Source organism: Mytilus galloprovincialis, chromosome 7 (assembly GCF_965363235.1).
Source record: "Mytilus galloprovincialis chromosome 7, xbMytGall1.hap1.1, whole genome shotgun sequence".
Taxonomy (NCBI): Eukaryota; Metazoa; Mollusca; class Bivalvia; order Mytilida; family Mytilidae; genus Mytilus; species Mytilus galloprovincialis.
Genome location: NC_134844.1, coordinates 21,557,987 through 21,577,976, shown reverse-complemented (window position 1 = coordinate 21,577,976; position 19,990 = coordinate 21,557,987). Strand labels below are relative to the sequence as shown.

Sequence of the window (19,990 nt, the reverse complement as noted above, 5' to 3'; positions counted from 1 at the left end):
CACCGTATCTCAAAAACGATTCTTGATTATTGCTTAAATCTTTACACACTTCTTAGTTATATTAATCTTAATATCTGTTTACTTTTTAGTAATGATTTAAAATTTCATTTTTGAGTTATTGAGTATTTTGTAAAAAGGGGGAGGGTTTTTTACATGTCGCGCCGTATCTCAAAAACGATTTATGATTATTGCTTAAAACTTTACACACTTCTTTGTTATATTAATCTAGAGATCTGTATACTTTTTGGTGATGATTCAAAATTTCATTTTTGAGTTATTGAGTATTTTGTAAAAAAAGGGGGAGGGGGCTTTTACATGTCGTGCCGTATCTCAAAAACGATTTATGATTAGTGCTTGAAACTTTACACACTGCTTTGTTATATTAATCTAAAGATCTGTATACTTTTTGGCGAAGACTCACAATTTTATTTTTGAGTTATTGAGTATTTTGTAAAAAAGGGGAGTTTTTTTTTTTTACATGTCGCGCCGTATCTCAAAAACAATTTATGATTATTGCTTCTTCTTTGTTATATTAATCTAAAGATCTATTATTGCATAAAACTTCCACACAAGACGTCGGGCGTATCATGCGCTCATGGCGCAGCTGTTTATTTACATATATTGTTGTTTGAATGAAGAGTTGTCTCATTGGCAGTCATACCACATATTCTTATTCATATTAATTTAAAATACAGTATGAAAAGTATGCATGGAATGACGTTTATTTGTAGTGTGTCGTTAGATAGTATCGCTAGTAAATCTTGAAGTGCCAAAGATATTGAGATCTTTCATACTATTACATAAAGGCATACAATACCACCCGCTTTTGATTATCTTTTGAAATTAAGAAGTATGGTATATATACCTGATATTTAAATTGAGGACCAAATCCGTATCGTGTATACTTTGTTTTGCTAAAATTCGGATTCAAACCTCATATACTTGGCTATCCTACGTCCTACAGCTAAATCAGACCGAGAACTTAAAAGAAACCTGTTAATGTCAGATACTCCAAAAATGTCAGTAATATCATTCTGGAATTGTTTTTTTTTAAAGAAATTTAAACAATTATCAGAATACCTATATTCTTTTTTAAAGAATTTTTAAAGAATTCTTATGTTATGTGTATATATATATATGCATTTCCCGCAGATATTAAGCAGGGTCACACGATCATCTAGTACAGCAAGTCATTCTTGTAATACATGTATTTTTCTTGTACTTGGTGGGCTTTCTTTAAAGGATATTAAAAGTAAAGGACATGGATACCAAAAAAAACTCACGCTATAGCAATTATAAAGCAAACGCATAAGTAAACTATAAGTCAAAATCCTGATACACATTAACATGAATACATGCCTCGATGACCCTTTTCTTCCAGTCATTCCAGTCAGTAGCCACTCTAAACCTAAATAGGGCATTAGTCCAGTAGTCCATATGCACTTTTTCTAAAGCATTCTGCATGTTCCACGTAGAACTGTTCCAAGTACCTAACACATACCAACCTCCTGTATTTGGTAGAATTTTCTTCAAGAAAGGATATCCCTTGGCCTTTTCCTTCAAATAAGAGTTCGTACAAGACGCAAACATGTCTTTCAGTTTCCTTTCAGCAGAATGGTCGTTGCCATTAACAACAGGAGACTCCAAAATATTTTTCAACTTTTCTTCATTTTCGTAATATAATTTTGAATATACTGTTTTAGAATACGTTTCCGAATCCAGACGGTTATTGTTAGGAAAACCACCACAAGCGTATTTGTAAAAGTTTTTACATGGGTCAACAGATTTATTCATGTTTCCAACGACATAAGAAGCGCTTTTCAAACACGCCGCTGTTACGCAGACATTTTCCTCCACAACAACAGTAGGTTTCCCTGTAGTGAAGAGTATCACAAATACAACACAGACAAGCGAAACAACAAAAATTACAATAATTGAAATAAGTTCTGTGAACTTCAATCCGGAAATATGTTTTACAAGTCCAGGAACAATAGGTATTTTATCAGTCTTTGCCGAGTCAAACTGTTTATACTCCTCCGTCATTTTGGAGAGAAACGGGGAAAAAAACAAGTTCTAGATGCTCAGCTGGATGCCAAATGAATACCAAAATACAACTTGTTAGATTGGGACTAAATATCATAATTTTATATATTTATTCATGTCGGTAGTAACATGTAACTTGTTGTAATTTATTGAGCTAGTGACTGCTAGAAGATGGTACAGATTCAATAATAAAGTAAATAATTAAAGACCAGGCACGTCTGTTTAACTAGGTCACTGTTTTATCAGCCATCATACAATTAACTGACCATCTAATTTATTTTCATGCAATTTTCACACATTGTTTCTCAAAGTAAACTAGCAAATAAATAAAGATTTTTTCAAAAGGCTTTTATGCTTTCTTGTAAAATTTCTGTTGATTTTTCAATATAAGCGTCACATGCATGAAATGGTCTTTAAGTTCAATCAAGGACTCAAATTTAATAACAAGTAATACACGACCACACAGCATTTATTTAAGCAATATTGTAAGTGATACATATTTATAATGATGTCCAATAATATCTATATTACAAAAATGCACTCATTTAGATTTAACATACTATAATATAGTGTTTTTTTCAATTTAAATATTTTTCAACGTGCATTTTTTATTCAATTCTTAACCAAATGATGCATATATACAACATGTATAATCGTTATAAAGTTTCCTATGCACAAATTAGCCCGTTGTAATAAAGTTTTCTATGCACAAATTAGCCCTCTGTAATAAAGTTTCCTATGCACAAATTATCCCTCTGTAATAAAGTTTCCTATGCACAAATTAGCCCTCTGTAATAAAGTTTCCTATGCACAAATTAGTCCTCTGTAATAAAGTTTCCTATGCACAAATTAGTCCTCTGTAATCAAGATGTCTGGTACGTCCAACTTCTAAAAGGATCAAAAACAATTTGAGAAAATATTATACATCTTAAATTACATTCGCGTAATTATTTACTGTACATTGGATTTACATGTACAAATGTATCATTCGTTATCCATATTGTAAACTGGATAAACACAGCAGCAATTATACTTTTGAAAGAAATTTTAAGTTTTGTCAATTGTAATTGCTTTATTTCGTGTATTATAGTATTATAGTACTAAATTTAAAAATATAAGACCACAGAGATCCATGAAGTGCGTCGTTTGAAATTCATGGTTGCTGTTTGCTCACAACATTATATTAAGTGCTCACAACATTATATGCAGTGCTCACACCATTATATTAAGTGCTCACAACATTATATTAAGGGCTCACAACATTATATTAAGTGCTCACACCATTATATGCAGTGCTCACATCATTATATTAAGTGCTCACAACATTATATTAAGTGCTCACAACATTATATGCAGTGCTCACACCATTATATTAAGTGCTCACAACATTATATTAAGGGCTCACAACATTATATTAAGTGCTCACACCATTATATGCAGTGCTCACATCATTATATTAGGTGCTCACAACATTATATTAAGTGCTCACAACATTATATTATGTGCTCACAACATTATATTAAGTGCTCCCAACATTATATGCAGTGGTCAAAGCATTATATGAAGTGTTCAAAACATTATATGCAGTGGTCACAACATTATATGAAGTGATCACAACATTATATGAAGTGCTCACAATATTATATGAAGTGCTCACAACATTATACGTTTTTTGTTGTATGATGAGATCATTCGGTAAACATCGTTTTTTAGCGGAAATTACCGAATCCATAATTTGTAAATTACGGTAATGCCCAGCAAACAAATTTAAACAGTTATTAAAGTCATGTGATCATAAGGCAGTATACAATATTTAAAACTGATTGAAATAAGTAAGGAAAAGATGAAACTAAGAAGTGAATGATTAAAGTAGTTCTGTTCGTCGTAAGAAATACGAATGGCAAAATGTAAGTGAAATAATAAAAAGTTTATTTAATGAAATATCGAAGGGAAATTTGTATGACATATTCCTCGAGTTCATTTCCTACTGAAGAACTTTAGCAAGGTGCCACTTTATAGTCCGTACTCAGTTTAAAAAAAGCTTAATTACCTTTTAAATAAAACAGTCAGCTTTCTATAACACATAAGCGTCATATTACGCTAGCTTATATATGTCATGATTGAGTGTCATGATTGAGTCATTTTTGGCATCCATTTTCAGAATTTGTCATTTCACATGAATAAGTATCTAACAGATATGGAAAATGCAGTTTAAAGCATTTCATTGTAGGTGTTTAACATAACTTTAGGCAGCAACCATTTAATTTTTTTTGGGGGGAAGGGGGGGGGCTATTGATTTTTATTTTTTTCGTGACAAGTCGAAAATATTTTTATTAATTCAATTTAGCATTACATATATTGGCAGCTAGGGGTGAATCAAAAACAAATTATTTTTTTCTCCAAAAACTGGAAACACACTTTTTTTAAAAAAAATCCATAAATTTTACCCTTTCAAAACCCAGTTTAACATTATTTTCATTTAAAGTTATCATCTCTTATGAAAACTGAGTTTGTGGGGATGAAAAACGTTTACTACGTTTGTTCGTCATTTTGCACGGTTAATATATATAAAAAAAAGTGGTATGCTTGATAATGAAACAACTTCCCACAAGAGACAAAATGACATCACAGAAATTAACAACTAAACGGCCACAGTACGGCCTTCAACAATGAGCAAAGCCCATACTGTATAGTCATGCAGCTATAGAAGGCCCCGAAATGATAAACGTAAAACATTCCTAATTTATGTACAAACAAACGATCGAAAAACTAACATGTATATAACACATTAACAAACGACAACCACTGAAATAAAGGCACCTCCTGACTTGGGACAGCCACATATACAGAATGTGCGGCGGGTTTTAACATGTTAGCGGGATACCAACCCTCCCTCTAACCTGGGACAGTGGCGTAACAGAACAACATAAGAACGAACTATGAAAATCAGTTGTAAAAGGCTTAACTCATCAGATGGGTACAAATATAAATCCATCTACCAGAAAATAGAGTAGACGTGGGCGGCTACTTCTATATCCCAACAACAAAAAGACACTATAAGTACTGATCTGAGAGTACTCGCAATTACTGACAGCTAGTTCAAAGCCACTAACAACTAATAAAAAAAAACATGCATCTAAGTTTTGCATTTAGGTAAAGATTGAAACAAACTGTGAGTAAAATAGAATGATTTACTATTATTGGATAGTAACGATTGTCCATGAAAAAGGAGTCATTTTCAATGCTCTTCAACTTTGTACTTGTTTGGATGTATAAATATTTTGATATGAGCGTCACTGATGAGTCTTATGTAGACGAAACAAGCATTTGGCGTACTAAATTATAATCCTGGTACCTTTGATAACTACTTGACCTGAATTAATTCTGGTTAAGGTACATTAAGATACAAAATATAATCAACTACAAGTCATAGAAGAATAATATCTTTTAGATCGCACTTCTCTGATAACAATGGACCTCGAAAAAAGATTCAAATTTGTGTTTAGGTCCAGATGATAGCAACAACACAAAAAAGAGGAATGCTATTTGTTGCTGAGCACTTCTTTGATTTTATTTAAAGTCCACACAATTTATTTTGTAACGGAAGCACAAAAAAAAGATACTCATTATTATGTCAATATAATTGTAATATAATTATATTAATGGAGAACTTCTAGTATTGTTTTACTGTGAATTCTTCTCGTTGTTGTGATTGGCGTTCTAATTCTTCTCACATACAAGCTTGTCTATAGTCTGAGGATTTCTGTTATTTTTGATACCAATTTTTTTCCATATCCCATGTTAGGATCAATCTAAAAGGTTGAAAATTTCATATCTGAATATTTTTTTCGTTATCTGGAAAGTTACTTTTGACGGCGGATCTTGATTGTTTCTGTGGGGCTTCTTTCTCATGGATAGGGATCACTCACGGGGAAAAAAATGGAAAATTGTCGAAACTAATTTGACTTTTATGTATACTAGCATAAAATCGAGAATGGAAATGGGGAATGTATCAAAGAGACAACAACCCGACTCCATAGAAAAAACAACGGCAGAAGGTCACCAACAGTTCTTCAATGTAACGAGAAATTCCCGAACCCGGAGGCGTCCTTCAGCTGGCCCATAAACGAATATATATTAGTTCAGTGATAATGAACGCCATACTAATTTCCAAATTGTACACAAGAAACTAAAATTAAAATAATATAAGAAAAACAAAGACCAGAGGCTCCTGACTTGGGACAGGCTCAAAAATGCGGCGTAGTCCGAATTATATTCTTAAAAGAATTTAAATTCACAAACTAGTTTTTTTGCACCAAACATTAATAACTGTTTAAATTTGTTTGCTGGGCATTACCGTAATTTACAAATTATGGATTCGGTGATTTCCGCTAAAAAACGATGTTTACCGAATGATCTCATCATACATCAATCTCATCATACAACAATCTCATCATACAACAAAAAACGTATAATGTTGTGAGCACTTCATATAATGGTGTGAGCACTTAATATAATGTTGTGAGCCCTTAATATAATGTTGTGAGCACTTAATATAATGGTGTGAGCACTGCATATAATGTTGTGAGCACTTAATATAATGTTGTGAGCCCTTAATATAATGTTGTGAGCACTTAATATAATGGTGTGAGCACTGCTTATAATGTTGTGAGCACTTAATATAATGTTGTGAGCACTTAATATAATGGTGTGAGCACTTCATATAATGCTGATCATTAACGTAAGGCAGTCATGGCGTTCCATACTTTTCATGTGTTGTTATCTTTAATCATGTATTCACTTTCATTGTATGGTATGTGCTTACGTTGGAAAAGAAGACACTGGCATAGTCAAGCTTGCTTAACTGGTCATGATTAAATCATATGTTGAAAGTTATTAAGATATGAACCACAAGTATCACATGAACCTACATTCCAAATGATTCATTTCAGAATGGTTCTTTTTGTAAATTCATTGGGGTGTAAAAGCATTGACCGAAGTACACTATGTATGAAGCGCTTCAATCATAAAATGTGCACACAGTAAATGCTTTTAAAACCCTATGAATTTACTGAAAGAAGCATTGCATACTAAAAATTATATTTTTTTCGATATGAGGTAATGAAAAATCAATTTTTATCATTTTTTTCTTTAATTAACCTGTGCACTTTTTTGTGATAGCACGTGTCATTATGAATGTTAAACTTCATTGGAATATGAAGGTGAATTTTAGTATGACGCACAAGCGTTGTTATCCAATCAAAGTAACGGATTCTTCTGAAACATACATGCAAATGAGGACAAGATCAGACGAAACAAACCAGAAGCACGTGTACACCTTACAAACCATTTGATACTCTTTAAAGCTAACGTATTGCTTCAAGTATCTGCAAAACAGATCTAACCTCGAAAAGTCAATGTTGACCAATTAACCATGAAAATAAGGTCAATGTCAGATGAGCCATCCCAAAATGACACGTACTTCTTTCTATCATTCCTTACACAAAATAGCACAAACCTACTGCTCATAGAGTCTTTGAAATTGACCAAACCGTGAAAACTGAACATATCACAATTTAACAGAGAAAATGAGATCATGGTCAGATGAACACTGTAAGACATATATATATATATACACTTTAGACTGGGCACCTGAGATCACCCTTGGTTATCAGTAGGGTTGGTGTTGCTTGTCTTAAGTTATCTATGATGTGTTTTGTGAACAGTTGTTTGTGTTTTGACCGTTTTTCCTTCTTTTTTTGCCATTAGATTGCCAGTTTTTGTTCCGACTTACGAGTTTGCATTAATATCCCTTTATTTTTGGTATATATCATGAATTGTAAACTTTTATCTGTCCAGTATACAAATACATACCTGTTGCTTCGCTTCTTTCTGACTTGATGGTCCTTCGTTTAACAATCTTTCTCTAGCTAGGTTAGAGTCAAAATTATCAGGGAAGAATACAGTCTGTGGCGTATTTAACGGTGTCGTCAAATAAAATGGTGTTAGGAAATTAGACGGAGAGAAAAAGTTAGGTGCAGGAAAAAGAAAAGGCGTTGACGACTTTGGAATAACAGAGATATTGTCAGTATTCTTAGAAGTTGTTACTTGCTTTCTAGCTTTCTTAGACATTGGTATTTGTAGACTAGTATTGTGAGACTTCGGTATTAGTATACTAGTATTGTCAGACTTTGGTATGTGTAGACTTCTATTCCCAGACATTGGTATTTGTAGACTTTGGTGGTTATCTGTAATGCTAGGTCGTATATACACAGATAAACTGGATTTTGACGTAACGTTTGCTTTGTCAATTTCATTATTATTTGGATCTTTGTTCATTGTTTGCGGTTCACGAAAACTGTCGGCGATCATATTTCCTCCATATGACATGTTCACTGAACCGCCAAGAAGCATCATCGAAGCAATTGTACAGTTAGGATCTACTGTCATGTGAGACGTTCCTTTATCTAAAAATATATATTGTGTGATTAAGAAAATCTATGACAACTCTTTCTATAGCTATGCTTCAACTACACTACACAGGCAAAATTTGCTCACATGAATTTCATATTAATCTCACATGAAATTTCACGCGAGATTCAGCTCAAACGAGCTTATATACATGAAACTCATGTGAAATTTTCATGGAAATTTTACGTGAACTGAGATGCACATGAATCTGAGTATTTTTCACTTGAAACTTTGAGGTAGGGACAATAAGGCCCTTATTTTGCCCAAAAATCACTGCAAATTTAAAAGTTATCATACACATTTATAAATGACTGAAAACCTAACTAAGGTACAAGGTATTCAGAAAAACAAAAACAAATTTGACATGGAGCAATTACCATGGCAACAAAGCATGACTTAATTTGCATATTTTGTCAAATTTCGTGATTTTCCTTGTTTTTCATCAAATTTTAAGTATATTTTAGATTGAAAAAGTATGTGCGCACCCAAGAAACAACTTTATACTTAGAGACATTATGTCAATAGTTATAATAAAGCTTCTGTTAAATTGTTTTGTTGTTTCTTGGCTGCGCACAATGTTTGCACAAGGGAAATAAAGATTAAAAAATGCATAAATTCTGTATTTTTCATCGTTTTTGTGAAAACAGTACATATTTAAAAGACGTAATTGTGACGTCATCAGATAAATTTCCTTATATTTTTCATTTATGTTTCTTTCCCCACTGCATTTCTAAACGTTATGTGGCAATTTGAAATAGTAATCGAAAATTTTATATTCTTGGGCCAAAAACCAGGGATTAATTAATGCCCCGCCCCTACTCCTTGATATTTTTCATGATTTTAATAAAATTTGAAAACTGAGATGTTATTTGAATTAATCTATTTTAAAAACTCATGTCAACTTCATATGAATTTTTTTTTAACGTGATTTTCATGTGAAATTCACACGAGTTTCACATGAGATTCTCACATGAGATTTACGTGAAACTCACAAAAACTGAGTTCACGTGAGTTTCACGTATAAGCTCGTTTGAGGTGAAATTCACATGAATTTAAATTCACGTGAAATTGATGTGAGTGAAATTTGCCTGTGTACCAAGAATTATATCAAACTTTTATTGTACTATTTTACCCTCTTGTAAAATAAGTATTTATATTTATAAACTTACCTTCTTTTATAGTCAGTACACAGTTGTTCATTAATGTAATAGTACTGGTTGTTTCCAGTAATGTGACGTTAAGTATATAATTCAGCAGTATCGAATTAAACAAAAGAGCAACATTACAATTTTATCATGTAGCCGTTAAATATTGATTTATAATACGGTAGAAAAGTACAATAAAAGTGGGATATAATTCTTGGTAGTGTAGTATATCGCAATTTTCTTGTACTGATTTACCTTGTTTACTTCCTTATACACCTTTTGTTTATTTGCATTGATCGAGATAAGGGTAAAGTTAAGCATCCCTAAAAACTACGTTAACCCTGTCACATATTCATGCACATGTCCCAAGCCTTTTAAAATTTCAGCCGTTTCTATTGTTATATCTTCAGAAAAAATGTAGTCTTTGGCAGTAATGAACGATCTCTGATCAGTATTTTTGTGATTTTACTTATTCTGATAGTCTGTTTTATCAATTCACAAATATGTCAATTCAGGTCAATTAAGAGTTTGACAGATTATACAGACTTTGTCTATATGTTGAAGACTGAGTGTTGATCTCCGAATTTTTCTATGCAATGACAAATTTCAAGTTTCATAAATACTGTTCTCTCTTGTATGATCAAGCTAAATTATTGTTTCTATAGAAAAAAATAAACAACAACTACCCACACTCATCTGTTTCCCCACTTGTTTCTGTAGAAATATGTCATTTCATGACAGGCTGAATAACAAAAGAATACTAGTTACACTAAAAAGGATTTTTCAGTTAGTGAACAAACTGACTTTTAAAGACTCAAAGACACATTATATATATGGTATTAAAAGGTAGACTCATTTGCGGTCTTGGCCACTAAGGTCGTTCAAATACAACGAATATTATATTAAGTACGGGATTTATGCGTAGAGATGAAATATGTGCGTTTATAAACGCGTAAACAAGTGGGATATATGCACATTCATGAATTACGCTCGAATACTTACATACACATAAATTTATCTCTCTACTTGTAGCCCCTTTCAGTTTACACAGCTTAATAAGATTGTCTTCGTTTCCCTAAGAAGAAAACATTGACTTTTTGAATAATTTCTACCTTTTTGAAAACGTAATGTATCTAAAATTATCAAATTTACTAGTTCGAGATTACTCTGACCAACGGCTGTTTTGCCAGACAAGCTAGGACGAAAATTAGAAAATATACAAACTACAAATGTATTCACAAGTTGGAAAAGGCCTGATATTATTTAGTATGAGTTTGAAAAGGCCTAATAATATTTAGTATGAGTTCAGAAAAAACAGCAACATATATAAACATATTTTATTTTTGATGTTAAACTGCTGATTTGAGCCAGAGGAAGATTAAACAAACATGTTTTTAATCGGCAAATTTTGTTTGTGCCTGTCCAAAGTAGCGGCCTCATGTCCAATAAGGTTATCGTTGTCTGTCATAGATATTTTCGTTATTTGTTTTGTCATAAATCAGGTTATTGATTTCTTCTTTTGGATGGTTCTCATTTTTTGAACACTTCATTCAGACATCAAGCAGATTTCAAGTGCTTAGCGAAGAACCACAAATACCATTTTAAGCCTTTCGTTCGACTCGACAGGGTTAACCGACGACCTTCTGCACTAAAGACAATTACGCTAACAACTAAGTCTCTTTTATTCGGATTGTAAATTTATTGTAATATCCTAATGTTTATTGGTGTTGGGTAGCTGTTTAACTGACGAATACCTATCATACGTCGAGCATATTTTCAGTGGCGATATCATAATTCTTAATATGTTGCAACAATCATGCAGTTGTAATCATTATTAATCATTGTCCTACTGTGATCAAGGTTGATTAAAGTTAACATATACGATAAAAAAAAGTTATATATGTATAGTATATAATTATATTCACTAGTGTTTAAAGAAACGGTAGTCTTCTACCTTGACAACTTGGAACTGTTTGGCTATTTTGATGTATTTCTCTTCTATCTTTTTCTTTCCTATGCTCAAACTTTTAACCTGTCGTCTATGTTTACTATTCAGTGCCGCAATTAAGCCTGAAAAAGCGATTCATAATTGTTATCTAATTATTTAAAATAAATTATATTTGTAATTTAGCCAATCAAAGGGTTCGATAAAGTTGTATTGATTTCAATTTTAGAATTGTACGTTCAGCGGTCATTTTTTATTACAGCTCATGCATGCATGTTACAATTGGCGCCCATTCAGTAGCTAGAGCTGTGGCCTATTAATTCATGAGTCTCTAATCTGATATCCCGTAATATGTTTCAGATGAAACTTCCATTGCATTGCATATTGCATATTACATATTGCATTGCATTGCATATTGCATATTACATATTGCATTGCATATTGCATATTACATATTGCATTGCATATTGCATATTACATACTGCATTGCATTGCATATTACATATTGCATTGCATTGCATATTAGATTGCAATAGGCATTGCATTGTGCATTGTATTGTATTTAATTGCGTTGTATTGTATTGTATTGTATTTTGTTGTATATTGTATTGTATTTTATTGTATTGTATTTTGTTGTATTGCATTGCATTGCATTGCACTGCGTTGTGTTGTATTGTATTTTGTTGTATTGCATTGCATTGCATTGCACTGCGTTGTGTTGTATTGTATTTTGTTGCATTGCATTGCATTGCAATGCAATGAGTTGTGTTGTATTGTATTTGTAGTGTCTGTTGTTAAATACGCCGTCAAATTGGACAATGATAAACAGTGGTTGTAAAGTAAAACCATTTCTTGATGCTTTATATTCCAAATATATATGTATATGCCTCTATTGTTGTTGTTACCAATTATGTAAATCAATTGTATCTGATTTTATGCCCTTTATGGGCCCTGTAATTTGGGAAATAAAAATATTCTATTCTATTCTATTCTATTCACCTACAACTTAGATATGATTGTCTTAAATATTGAACATATTTTACACCCATCTTTGAATGACATTGCTTCTTTGGAACAAAAATCAAAACAAAAAGAAGAAAATTTCTTTTTCATGATATGCCAATATTATTTTATTAAATGGTAGGAAAACACTTACTGCTTACAATTCTGATTAATCTCCATGGTAACAGAAGCATTACAACAATAGAAGACTTCTGAAAACTTCTAGAGTAAAACGAACAGTCAAATATTAAGGATGTAAACACAATAATCGCATCAAAGACCTGCAAAAAAAAGTATCAAAGTAGTAAGATGGTCGTGATTCGTTTTAGATTAATACAAACTGTTGTTTATATCAATCACCACGTTTATGATAGTACAAAACCAAAAATGTACACGGAAGAAACTGAATGGTTTCTGCACTTACTAATGATCCGATGTCAGACATAACGCTTTAATTACGATAAGACCAATCCTCCATCTGACAGGTTGGATGTTATATTACTGCTTAGATAAGACAGGATTGCGAGCTAAACGTGTTTTTTGTTTGTACTTTTGAATCAGTCCGTCTCAGATCACTACTACATCGTAAATTGGTTTTTGGAAGTTGAAAACTAACAAGAACATCCATTATATAAAACACCAGCCTTTTCTTTTACAACATAACTCCATTTTGGCATTTAAATTAGAAAGATCATATCATAGGGAACAAGTTTACTAAGTTTCAAGTTGATTGGACTTCAACTTCATCAAAAACTACCTCGACCAAAAACTTTAACCTGAAGCGGGACAGACGAACGGACGGACGGACGGACGAACGAACAGACGAACAAACGGATGGACGAACGGACGCACAGACCAGAAAACATAATGCCCATAAATGGGGCATAAAAATCAAATGTGGAATTCATACAATTCAAACTTGCGCCCTTTGGTATGAAAGTGTTCACGTGCGTTTTCATATACGTTACCATAGTAATTTGCACTTCCTATTTCGGATATGCTTGCAATATACATACCTCGATTTTTCTTTTAAGGAATATAAAGCCAGTACAGAACATTCTAAGCGAAGTCTGAAAAAATAATTGTCGAAATGTACGTAGTAATTTATAAATCATTTCGTTTAATTAAGTTTATATTTATATCGAATCTTTTGCAAAACATTTGGGCAACAATGAGATTAATTAATGCAATTTAATAGCATCAGCAAATCTTGAAAACAACACAATACACTTCATGTTCTGATAATTCTGGATTCTTAATCGTATATTTTACCAAAGGTCCAAGGGAATGGGTGCATGGTGACTGATTGGTAAAATTACGGTCGAGTGTTTTTTTTAATAAAATTGAGAATGGAAAACGGAAATAAACTATTTCATGCAAACAACTGATTTTTATAGTTTGTTTTAATGTTGTACTGTTACACCACTGTCCCTGGTTTATAGAAGGGTTGACGCCTTCAACATAGGTTACCCCGCTGCATTATGTATGTGCCTGTCCAATGTCAGCCTGTTATTCTTTTTTGAATTGTTTAACTTTTGTCATTTGGGACCTTTTGGCTGACTATGCAGTATGGGCTTTGATCATTGTTAAAGGCAGCACGAAAATCTATCATTGGGTCTCTTGTGATTAGCTGTCTCATTGGCAATCACACTACATCATCTTTTGTAACAAATCATATTTTTTCATAAAGATAGAGGGAACAGGATGTACGAGTTCCTGAATCCGCAGCTACTTCGTGTATAGTCCATTTGTTTGTATGGTTTGGATTAAGGCATGGTGTACACACTATCATATATTCGTTACAAATCGTAGATAATACCAATGTGCAACCTAAATGTTTAGTCTGAAAAGTACTTAATGAACAAGTAAAATTAAATAATACCTCTACTGACATAAATATAATAATACCCAGGGCAAATATCCGGAAAGAATGACTTAAATCTTGGAGAAACTGGTCTGCTTGTGTGAAGACCTGGCTTATGTCAAAATGTCCTAATTCACTTGAAGTTCCACATAAATTACTGTTCTGGTCTTGTGTAAAATCCATAGTGAAAACAAAGTCGTCTTCAGTAGAGGCATGTGAATAATGAGAACATTTTGATTGGTTATCCCTTCTCGTGACATCATAAACATTGAGAAAGTTATTGGTGGCAATTATAACGTTATTCATTAATGAAGAAGTATCTACAGTATCATGTTGTGGCTGACCCAGTTTTTGTATAAAGTTCTTGACTTCTGTGCATTCGTCCACAATTTTTTCTATAAGTAAATAATGTTTTAATAGGAAACCTAACCACCATTTTGTTGTCGAAAATGGTCACGAAATAGTGTTATCAAGGCATTTTATAATATATCAAGTCTACCATTTAGAACCTTGATTTTTATTATAATCGTAAAAAATGCTATAAAATATTTTTTAGGCAAAGTCGTTATTTTGGTTTGAAGAGTGGTTATAATAAACACATATAATTATTGAATTTGCACATCCATCATAGGATTAAAGTTAAAATTGGTTTGAAATAGCTGCAACAGTTCTCACCAGAGCAGGAAGATGTCCGTCTTCATTCAAACCCTGTATTTTAATTGACTCCTGATTTTTTATTAGTATCCTTCGTAACTTCTCATTTTTTCCCCGGCAATGTAAGCTGCTTTTCATCGAGACTTTTCTCATGTGATATAGAGAAGCGGAGTCAACAAAGGTTTGCTGATTGATTCATCAAGTTTGTTTTAACAGTCAAGACTTGTTTAAAAGGCTCTTATTATCCTTTGAAAATATTTTAAAAATGTGTTGTTTTTCTATTAAAAGTAACTGTGAAGCTTGTTTTTAATGGCGGCTTTAATTATCTTCCAAAGGAATCTGAGTCATTTTTTAAGATTTTACAAGCCGTGTGTTATATAACACACACACAGATTCCTCAAAGTCTTACAATGTACAAAAATACAAAAACAACAAATCCTTTTTACTAGCTTACCTCTTATGTCTTGTTCTATCAGTACTTCAGCCACATGTAGAGAACTTTCAAACACTATTAAAATGACCACTAATAATGTGAAGGGGTAACTGTTTAAAATCTTAAGTATCTTGTTTCGTGTGCTAAAATAATAAGTACATTTTATTCAGCAGAGTATGTCTCCTAAAAAGAGTAACACGATGGGTGTCACTATTGGACAAAAAAAATCTGACCCCCTCCCAAACTGGCTCAACTAAATCCTTCTTGTTTGTTTGGATTTATTGTCGGGGTTAGTGTTGATCAATACTCAGGTTTCTGAGAAGTGCTACGCGGATTATTAATTGTCTCTTGGTTTTTTGCTTGGTATCTTATACCCCCAAAATAATTATCCATTTTCTCCCAAAGACACCATGACTGAAATTATCTCTGGATAAAAGTAAGTATTTGGAGGTCATTAATTTTTTTCAGCTTTCATTTAAATTATGGTTTTAAAATGAATAAAGTCGTCATTTAAATGAATATTTGCGCCAATACCATGATAGCCATTATTACGAAAACAACTGTTTTTCAGATCATCATGAAACATTGCGGTTTTTTTTTATGGTCGCAAACGATAATACACCTTCATGCCTAACGACTTTTTGCATTAGTAATGTATACATGCTGTCAGAGTAGACCTACATTTGTACTGCAATATTGCTAATGCTTAAACATTTAAATGCGTGATAAAAGCCTTTAAGAGGGACGAAAGATATCAGAGGGACAGATAACATGTTCTCTCTTAGAGGGTGGATAACTTATATAGATAGTATAGACCAATAACATTGAGAATAGAAATGGGGAATGTGTCAAAGAGACAACAACCCGACCATAGAGCAGACAACAGCCGAAGGCCACCAATGGGTCTTCAATGCAGCGAGAAACTCCCGTACCCGTAGGAGTCCTTCAGACCAGGGGTGTCCTTCAGCTGCCTCCTAAACAAATATGTATACTACTTCAGTGATAATGGACGTCATACTAAACTCCGATTAATACACAAGAAACTAAAACTAACTAGAGGCTCTAAAGAGCCTGTGTCGCTCACCTTGGTCTATGTGAATATTAAAGGAAGAAGATAGATTCATGACAAAATTGTGTTTTGGTGATGGTGATGTGTTTGTACATCTTACTTTACTGAACATTCTTGCTGCTTAAAATTATCTCTATCTATAATGAACTTGGCCCATTAGTTTCAGTGGAAAATGTTAGTAAAAATTTACAAATTTTATGAAAATTGTTAAAAATTGACTATAAAGAACAATAACTCCTAAGGGGGTCAATTGACCATTTCGGTCATGTTGACTTATTTGTATGTCTTACTTTGCTGAACATTATTGTTGTTTACAGTTTATCTCTATCAATAATAATATTCAAGATAATGACCAAAAACAGCAAAATTTCCTTAAAACTAACAATTCAGGGTCAGCAACCCAACAACAGGTTGTCCGATTCATCTAAAAATTTCAGAGCAGATAAATGTTGACCTGATAAACAATTTTACCCCATGTCAGATTTGCTCTAAATGCTTTGGGTTTTGAGTTATAAGCCAAAAACTGCATTTTACCCCATGTTCTATTTTTAGCCATGGCGGCCATCTTGGTTGGATGGCCGGGTCACCGGACACATTTTTCAAACTACTAACCCAAAAGATGATTGTGGCCAAGTTTGGATTAATTTGGCCAAGTAGTTTCAGAGGAGAAGATTTTTGTAAAAGATTACTAAGATTTACGAAAAATGGTTAAAAATTGACTATAAAGGGCAATAACTCCTAAAGGGGTCAACTGACCATTTCAGTCATGTTGACTTATTTGTAAATCTTACTTTGCTGAACATTTTTGCTGTTTATAGTTTATCTCTATCTATAATAATAATCAAGATAATAACCAAAAAGAGCAAAATTTCCTTAAAATTACTAATTCAGGGCCAGCAACCCAACAACGGGTTGTCCGATTCATCTGAAAATTTCAGGGCAGATAGATCTTAAACTGATAAACAATTTAATCCTGTCAGATTTGCTCTAAATGCTTTGGGTTTTGAGTTATAAGCCAAAAACTGCATTTTACCCAATGTTCTATTTTTAGCCATGGCGGCCATCTTGGTTTGATGGCCGGGTCACCGGACACATTTTTCAGACTACTAACCCAAAAAATGATTGTGGCCAAGTTTGGATTAATTTGGCCAAGTAGTTTCAGAGGAGAAGATTTTTGTAAAATATTACTAAGATTTACGAAAAATGGTTAAAAATTGACTATAAAGGGCAATAACTCCTAAAGGGGTCAACTGACCATTTCAGTCATGTTGACTTATTTGTAAATCTTACTTTGCTGAACATTATTGCTGTTTACTGTTTATCTCTATCTATAATAATATGCAAGATAATAACCAAAAACAGCAAAATTTCCTTAAAATTACTAATTCAGGGGCAGCAACCCAACAACGGGTTATCCGATTCATCTGAAAATTTCAGGGCAGATAGATCTTCACCTATTTAACAATTCTACTCCTGTCAGATTTGCTCTAAATGCTTTGGTTTTTGAGTTATAAGCCAAAAACTGCATTTTACCCCTATGTTCTATTTTTAGCCATGGCGGCCATCTTGGATGGTTGGCCAGGTCACCGGACACATTTTTAAACTAGATACCCCAATGATGATTGTGGCCAAGTTTGGTTTAATTTGGCCCAGTAGTTTCAGAGGAGAAGATTTTTGTAAAAGTTAACGACGACGACGGACGACGGACGCCAAGTGATGAGAAAAGCTCACTTGGCCTTTCAGGCCAGGTGAGCTAAAAATCATACAAGTACGTTTCTTATTTCTACATGGTGTGAAATGATCACATTATAGACTTGACAAATGTGTATCGGTTCAACCCAAATATTGACCATTTGGACAGCGAGCGAGTCAGACTCGTTGGAGCATATGGTTATTTGATTATTACAAACATAACATAGAATTAAGACATAAGCACATATATTTTGGAATGTCAACAATAAATCAAAACAACGACAATGTTTACCGTTTTGTGTGTTCTTCCATCTTTACATTCAACTTTTATGAAAAGTGTTCACTTCAAGCGATTTAACTAATATATATATACTCAACAGAGAAAAAAGTGCACCAACTCCATTAATATCATTGGGAGTAACTAGTGATTGAAGCGGGTAAAATTGTTGAAGCATCGTTTCTGGAGTCCTTAACATCAAATTCAATAAAGAAAAAAAAATCTGAATTTTCACTTTAAAAGAGGGACAGTCAAGCGCATAAATCGAAAATAAATTAACAACGCCTAGCTAAAAATGAAAGAAGACAAACAGACAAATAATTATAGAACACATGACACAACATAGAAAACTAAAGAATAAGCAACACGAACCCCACCAAAAACTAGGGGTGATCTCAGGTGCTCCAGAAGGGTAAGCAGATCCTGCTCCACATGTGGCATGTTGCTTATGTTATAACAAATCCGGTAAATAGTCTAATTCGGTAGGTCACATTTATGAAAGGGAAGGAGATTTTAGTTACGACGTCACGAACATATCCGATATCATTTGTGAAACGGTTATTCCATAACGGTCAACCAACTCGTGATGGCGTCCGTAAAATTTACGAAGGGGTGATTTCAACTTCATCATTTGGAACTCTTGGTTTAATAGCTTCCTTGTGAGCAGCAACCCTCTATCAAGAAAATCATGATAGGAAATGCAAGCACGGGAATATCGTATAAATTGGGAGATATATACCCCGTATACAGGTGCTGCTGGAATGTAGCTACTTAGAAATGGAAAGTTCACAATTGGAAAGCATAAATCATCTCTTTTGTCGTAAAATTTTGTTTTCAAACGACCCTCATTGTCAATTTTCTAGATGTAAGTCAAGATATGAGACCGACTTGACTGTATCTGTTGTATCATTTATCTCTAGTTCGATGGAATAGATGTGTTTAATCTCCCCCAAAACTACATTTTTATCCCCGAAAATACGTCGATGTCCAGTTTTTTCTATAACTTTTTCTCTTGTAGATATTTTCTCGAAAGACCAATATAATATGACTAATCTCAATGGTTTTCTATTTTTTGGATGAAATTTGCTTTGCCACTAATTAAACTGTAAACAATAGATTGATATCAGTGTTATGCTAAAATATATTGTAGATTTTTGCAAGATTTTGACGAAAGAAAGAAATAATGAAACCGTTCATTTTTTGGAAGAAGTGATGCACAAACATGCACAACTTAAACTTGTCAATCCTTCAAATGAACTTATAATAAGTTATCACCAATTCAACACTGTAATCAAGCCTTAAAATATTTTTTTTCTGATATAAAGATTGATGCTGTCATCATAAAAAAACACTTGCTAAAGTTTATTGGTAAACATACATGCACTTTCACGATGC

The 19,990-nt window shown here is 33.0% G+C and overlaps 2 protein-coding genes across 2 annotated transcripts; both read right to left on the bottom strand.

Annotated features, from left to right (window-relative positions):
- Positions 1-1,317: 1,317 nt before the first annotated feature.
- LOC143084152 (endothelin-converting enzyme homolog) lies at positions 1,318-2,124 on the bottom strand. The gene has a single exon (XM_076260560.1). The coding sequence runs from the start codon at positions 2,041-2,043 to the stop codon at positions 1,318-1,320; it is 726 nt and encodes a 241-aa protein (XP_076116675.1). The 5' UTR covers positions 2,044-2,124.
- A 762-nt stretch (positions 2,125-2,886) lies between these two features.
- LOC143082533 (uncharacterized) lies at positions 2,887-18,673 on the bottom strand. Its single transcript, XM_076258250.1, has 9 exons — positions 18,611-18,673; positions 15,579-15,700; positions 14,489-14,865; positions 13,623-13,676; positions 12,761-12,887; positions 11,614-11,729; positions 10,662-10,734; positions 7,918-8,510; positions 2,887-2,931 (listed from the first exon to the last, which is right to left on the bottom strand). Exons 1-9 carry the CDS (start codon positions 18,628-18,630, stop codon positions 2,893-2,895), a joined length of 1,521 nt encoding a protein of 506 aa, XP_076114365.1. The 5' UTR covers positions 18,631-18,673; the 3' UTR covers positions 2,887-2,892.
- Positions 18,674-19,990: the final 1,317 nt, after the last annotated feature.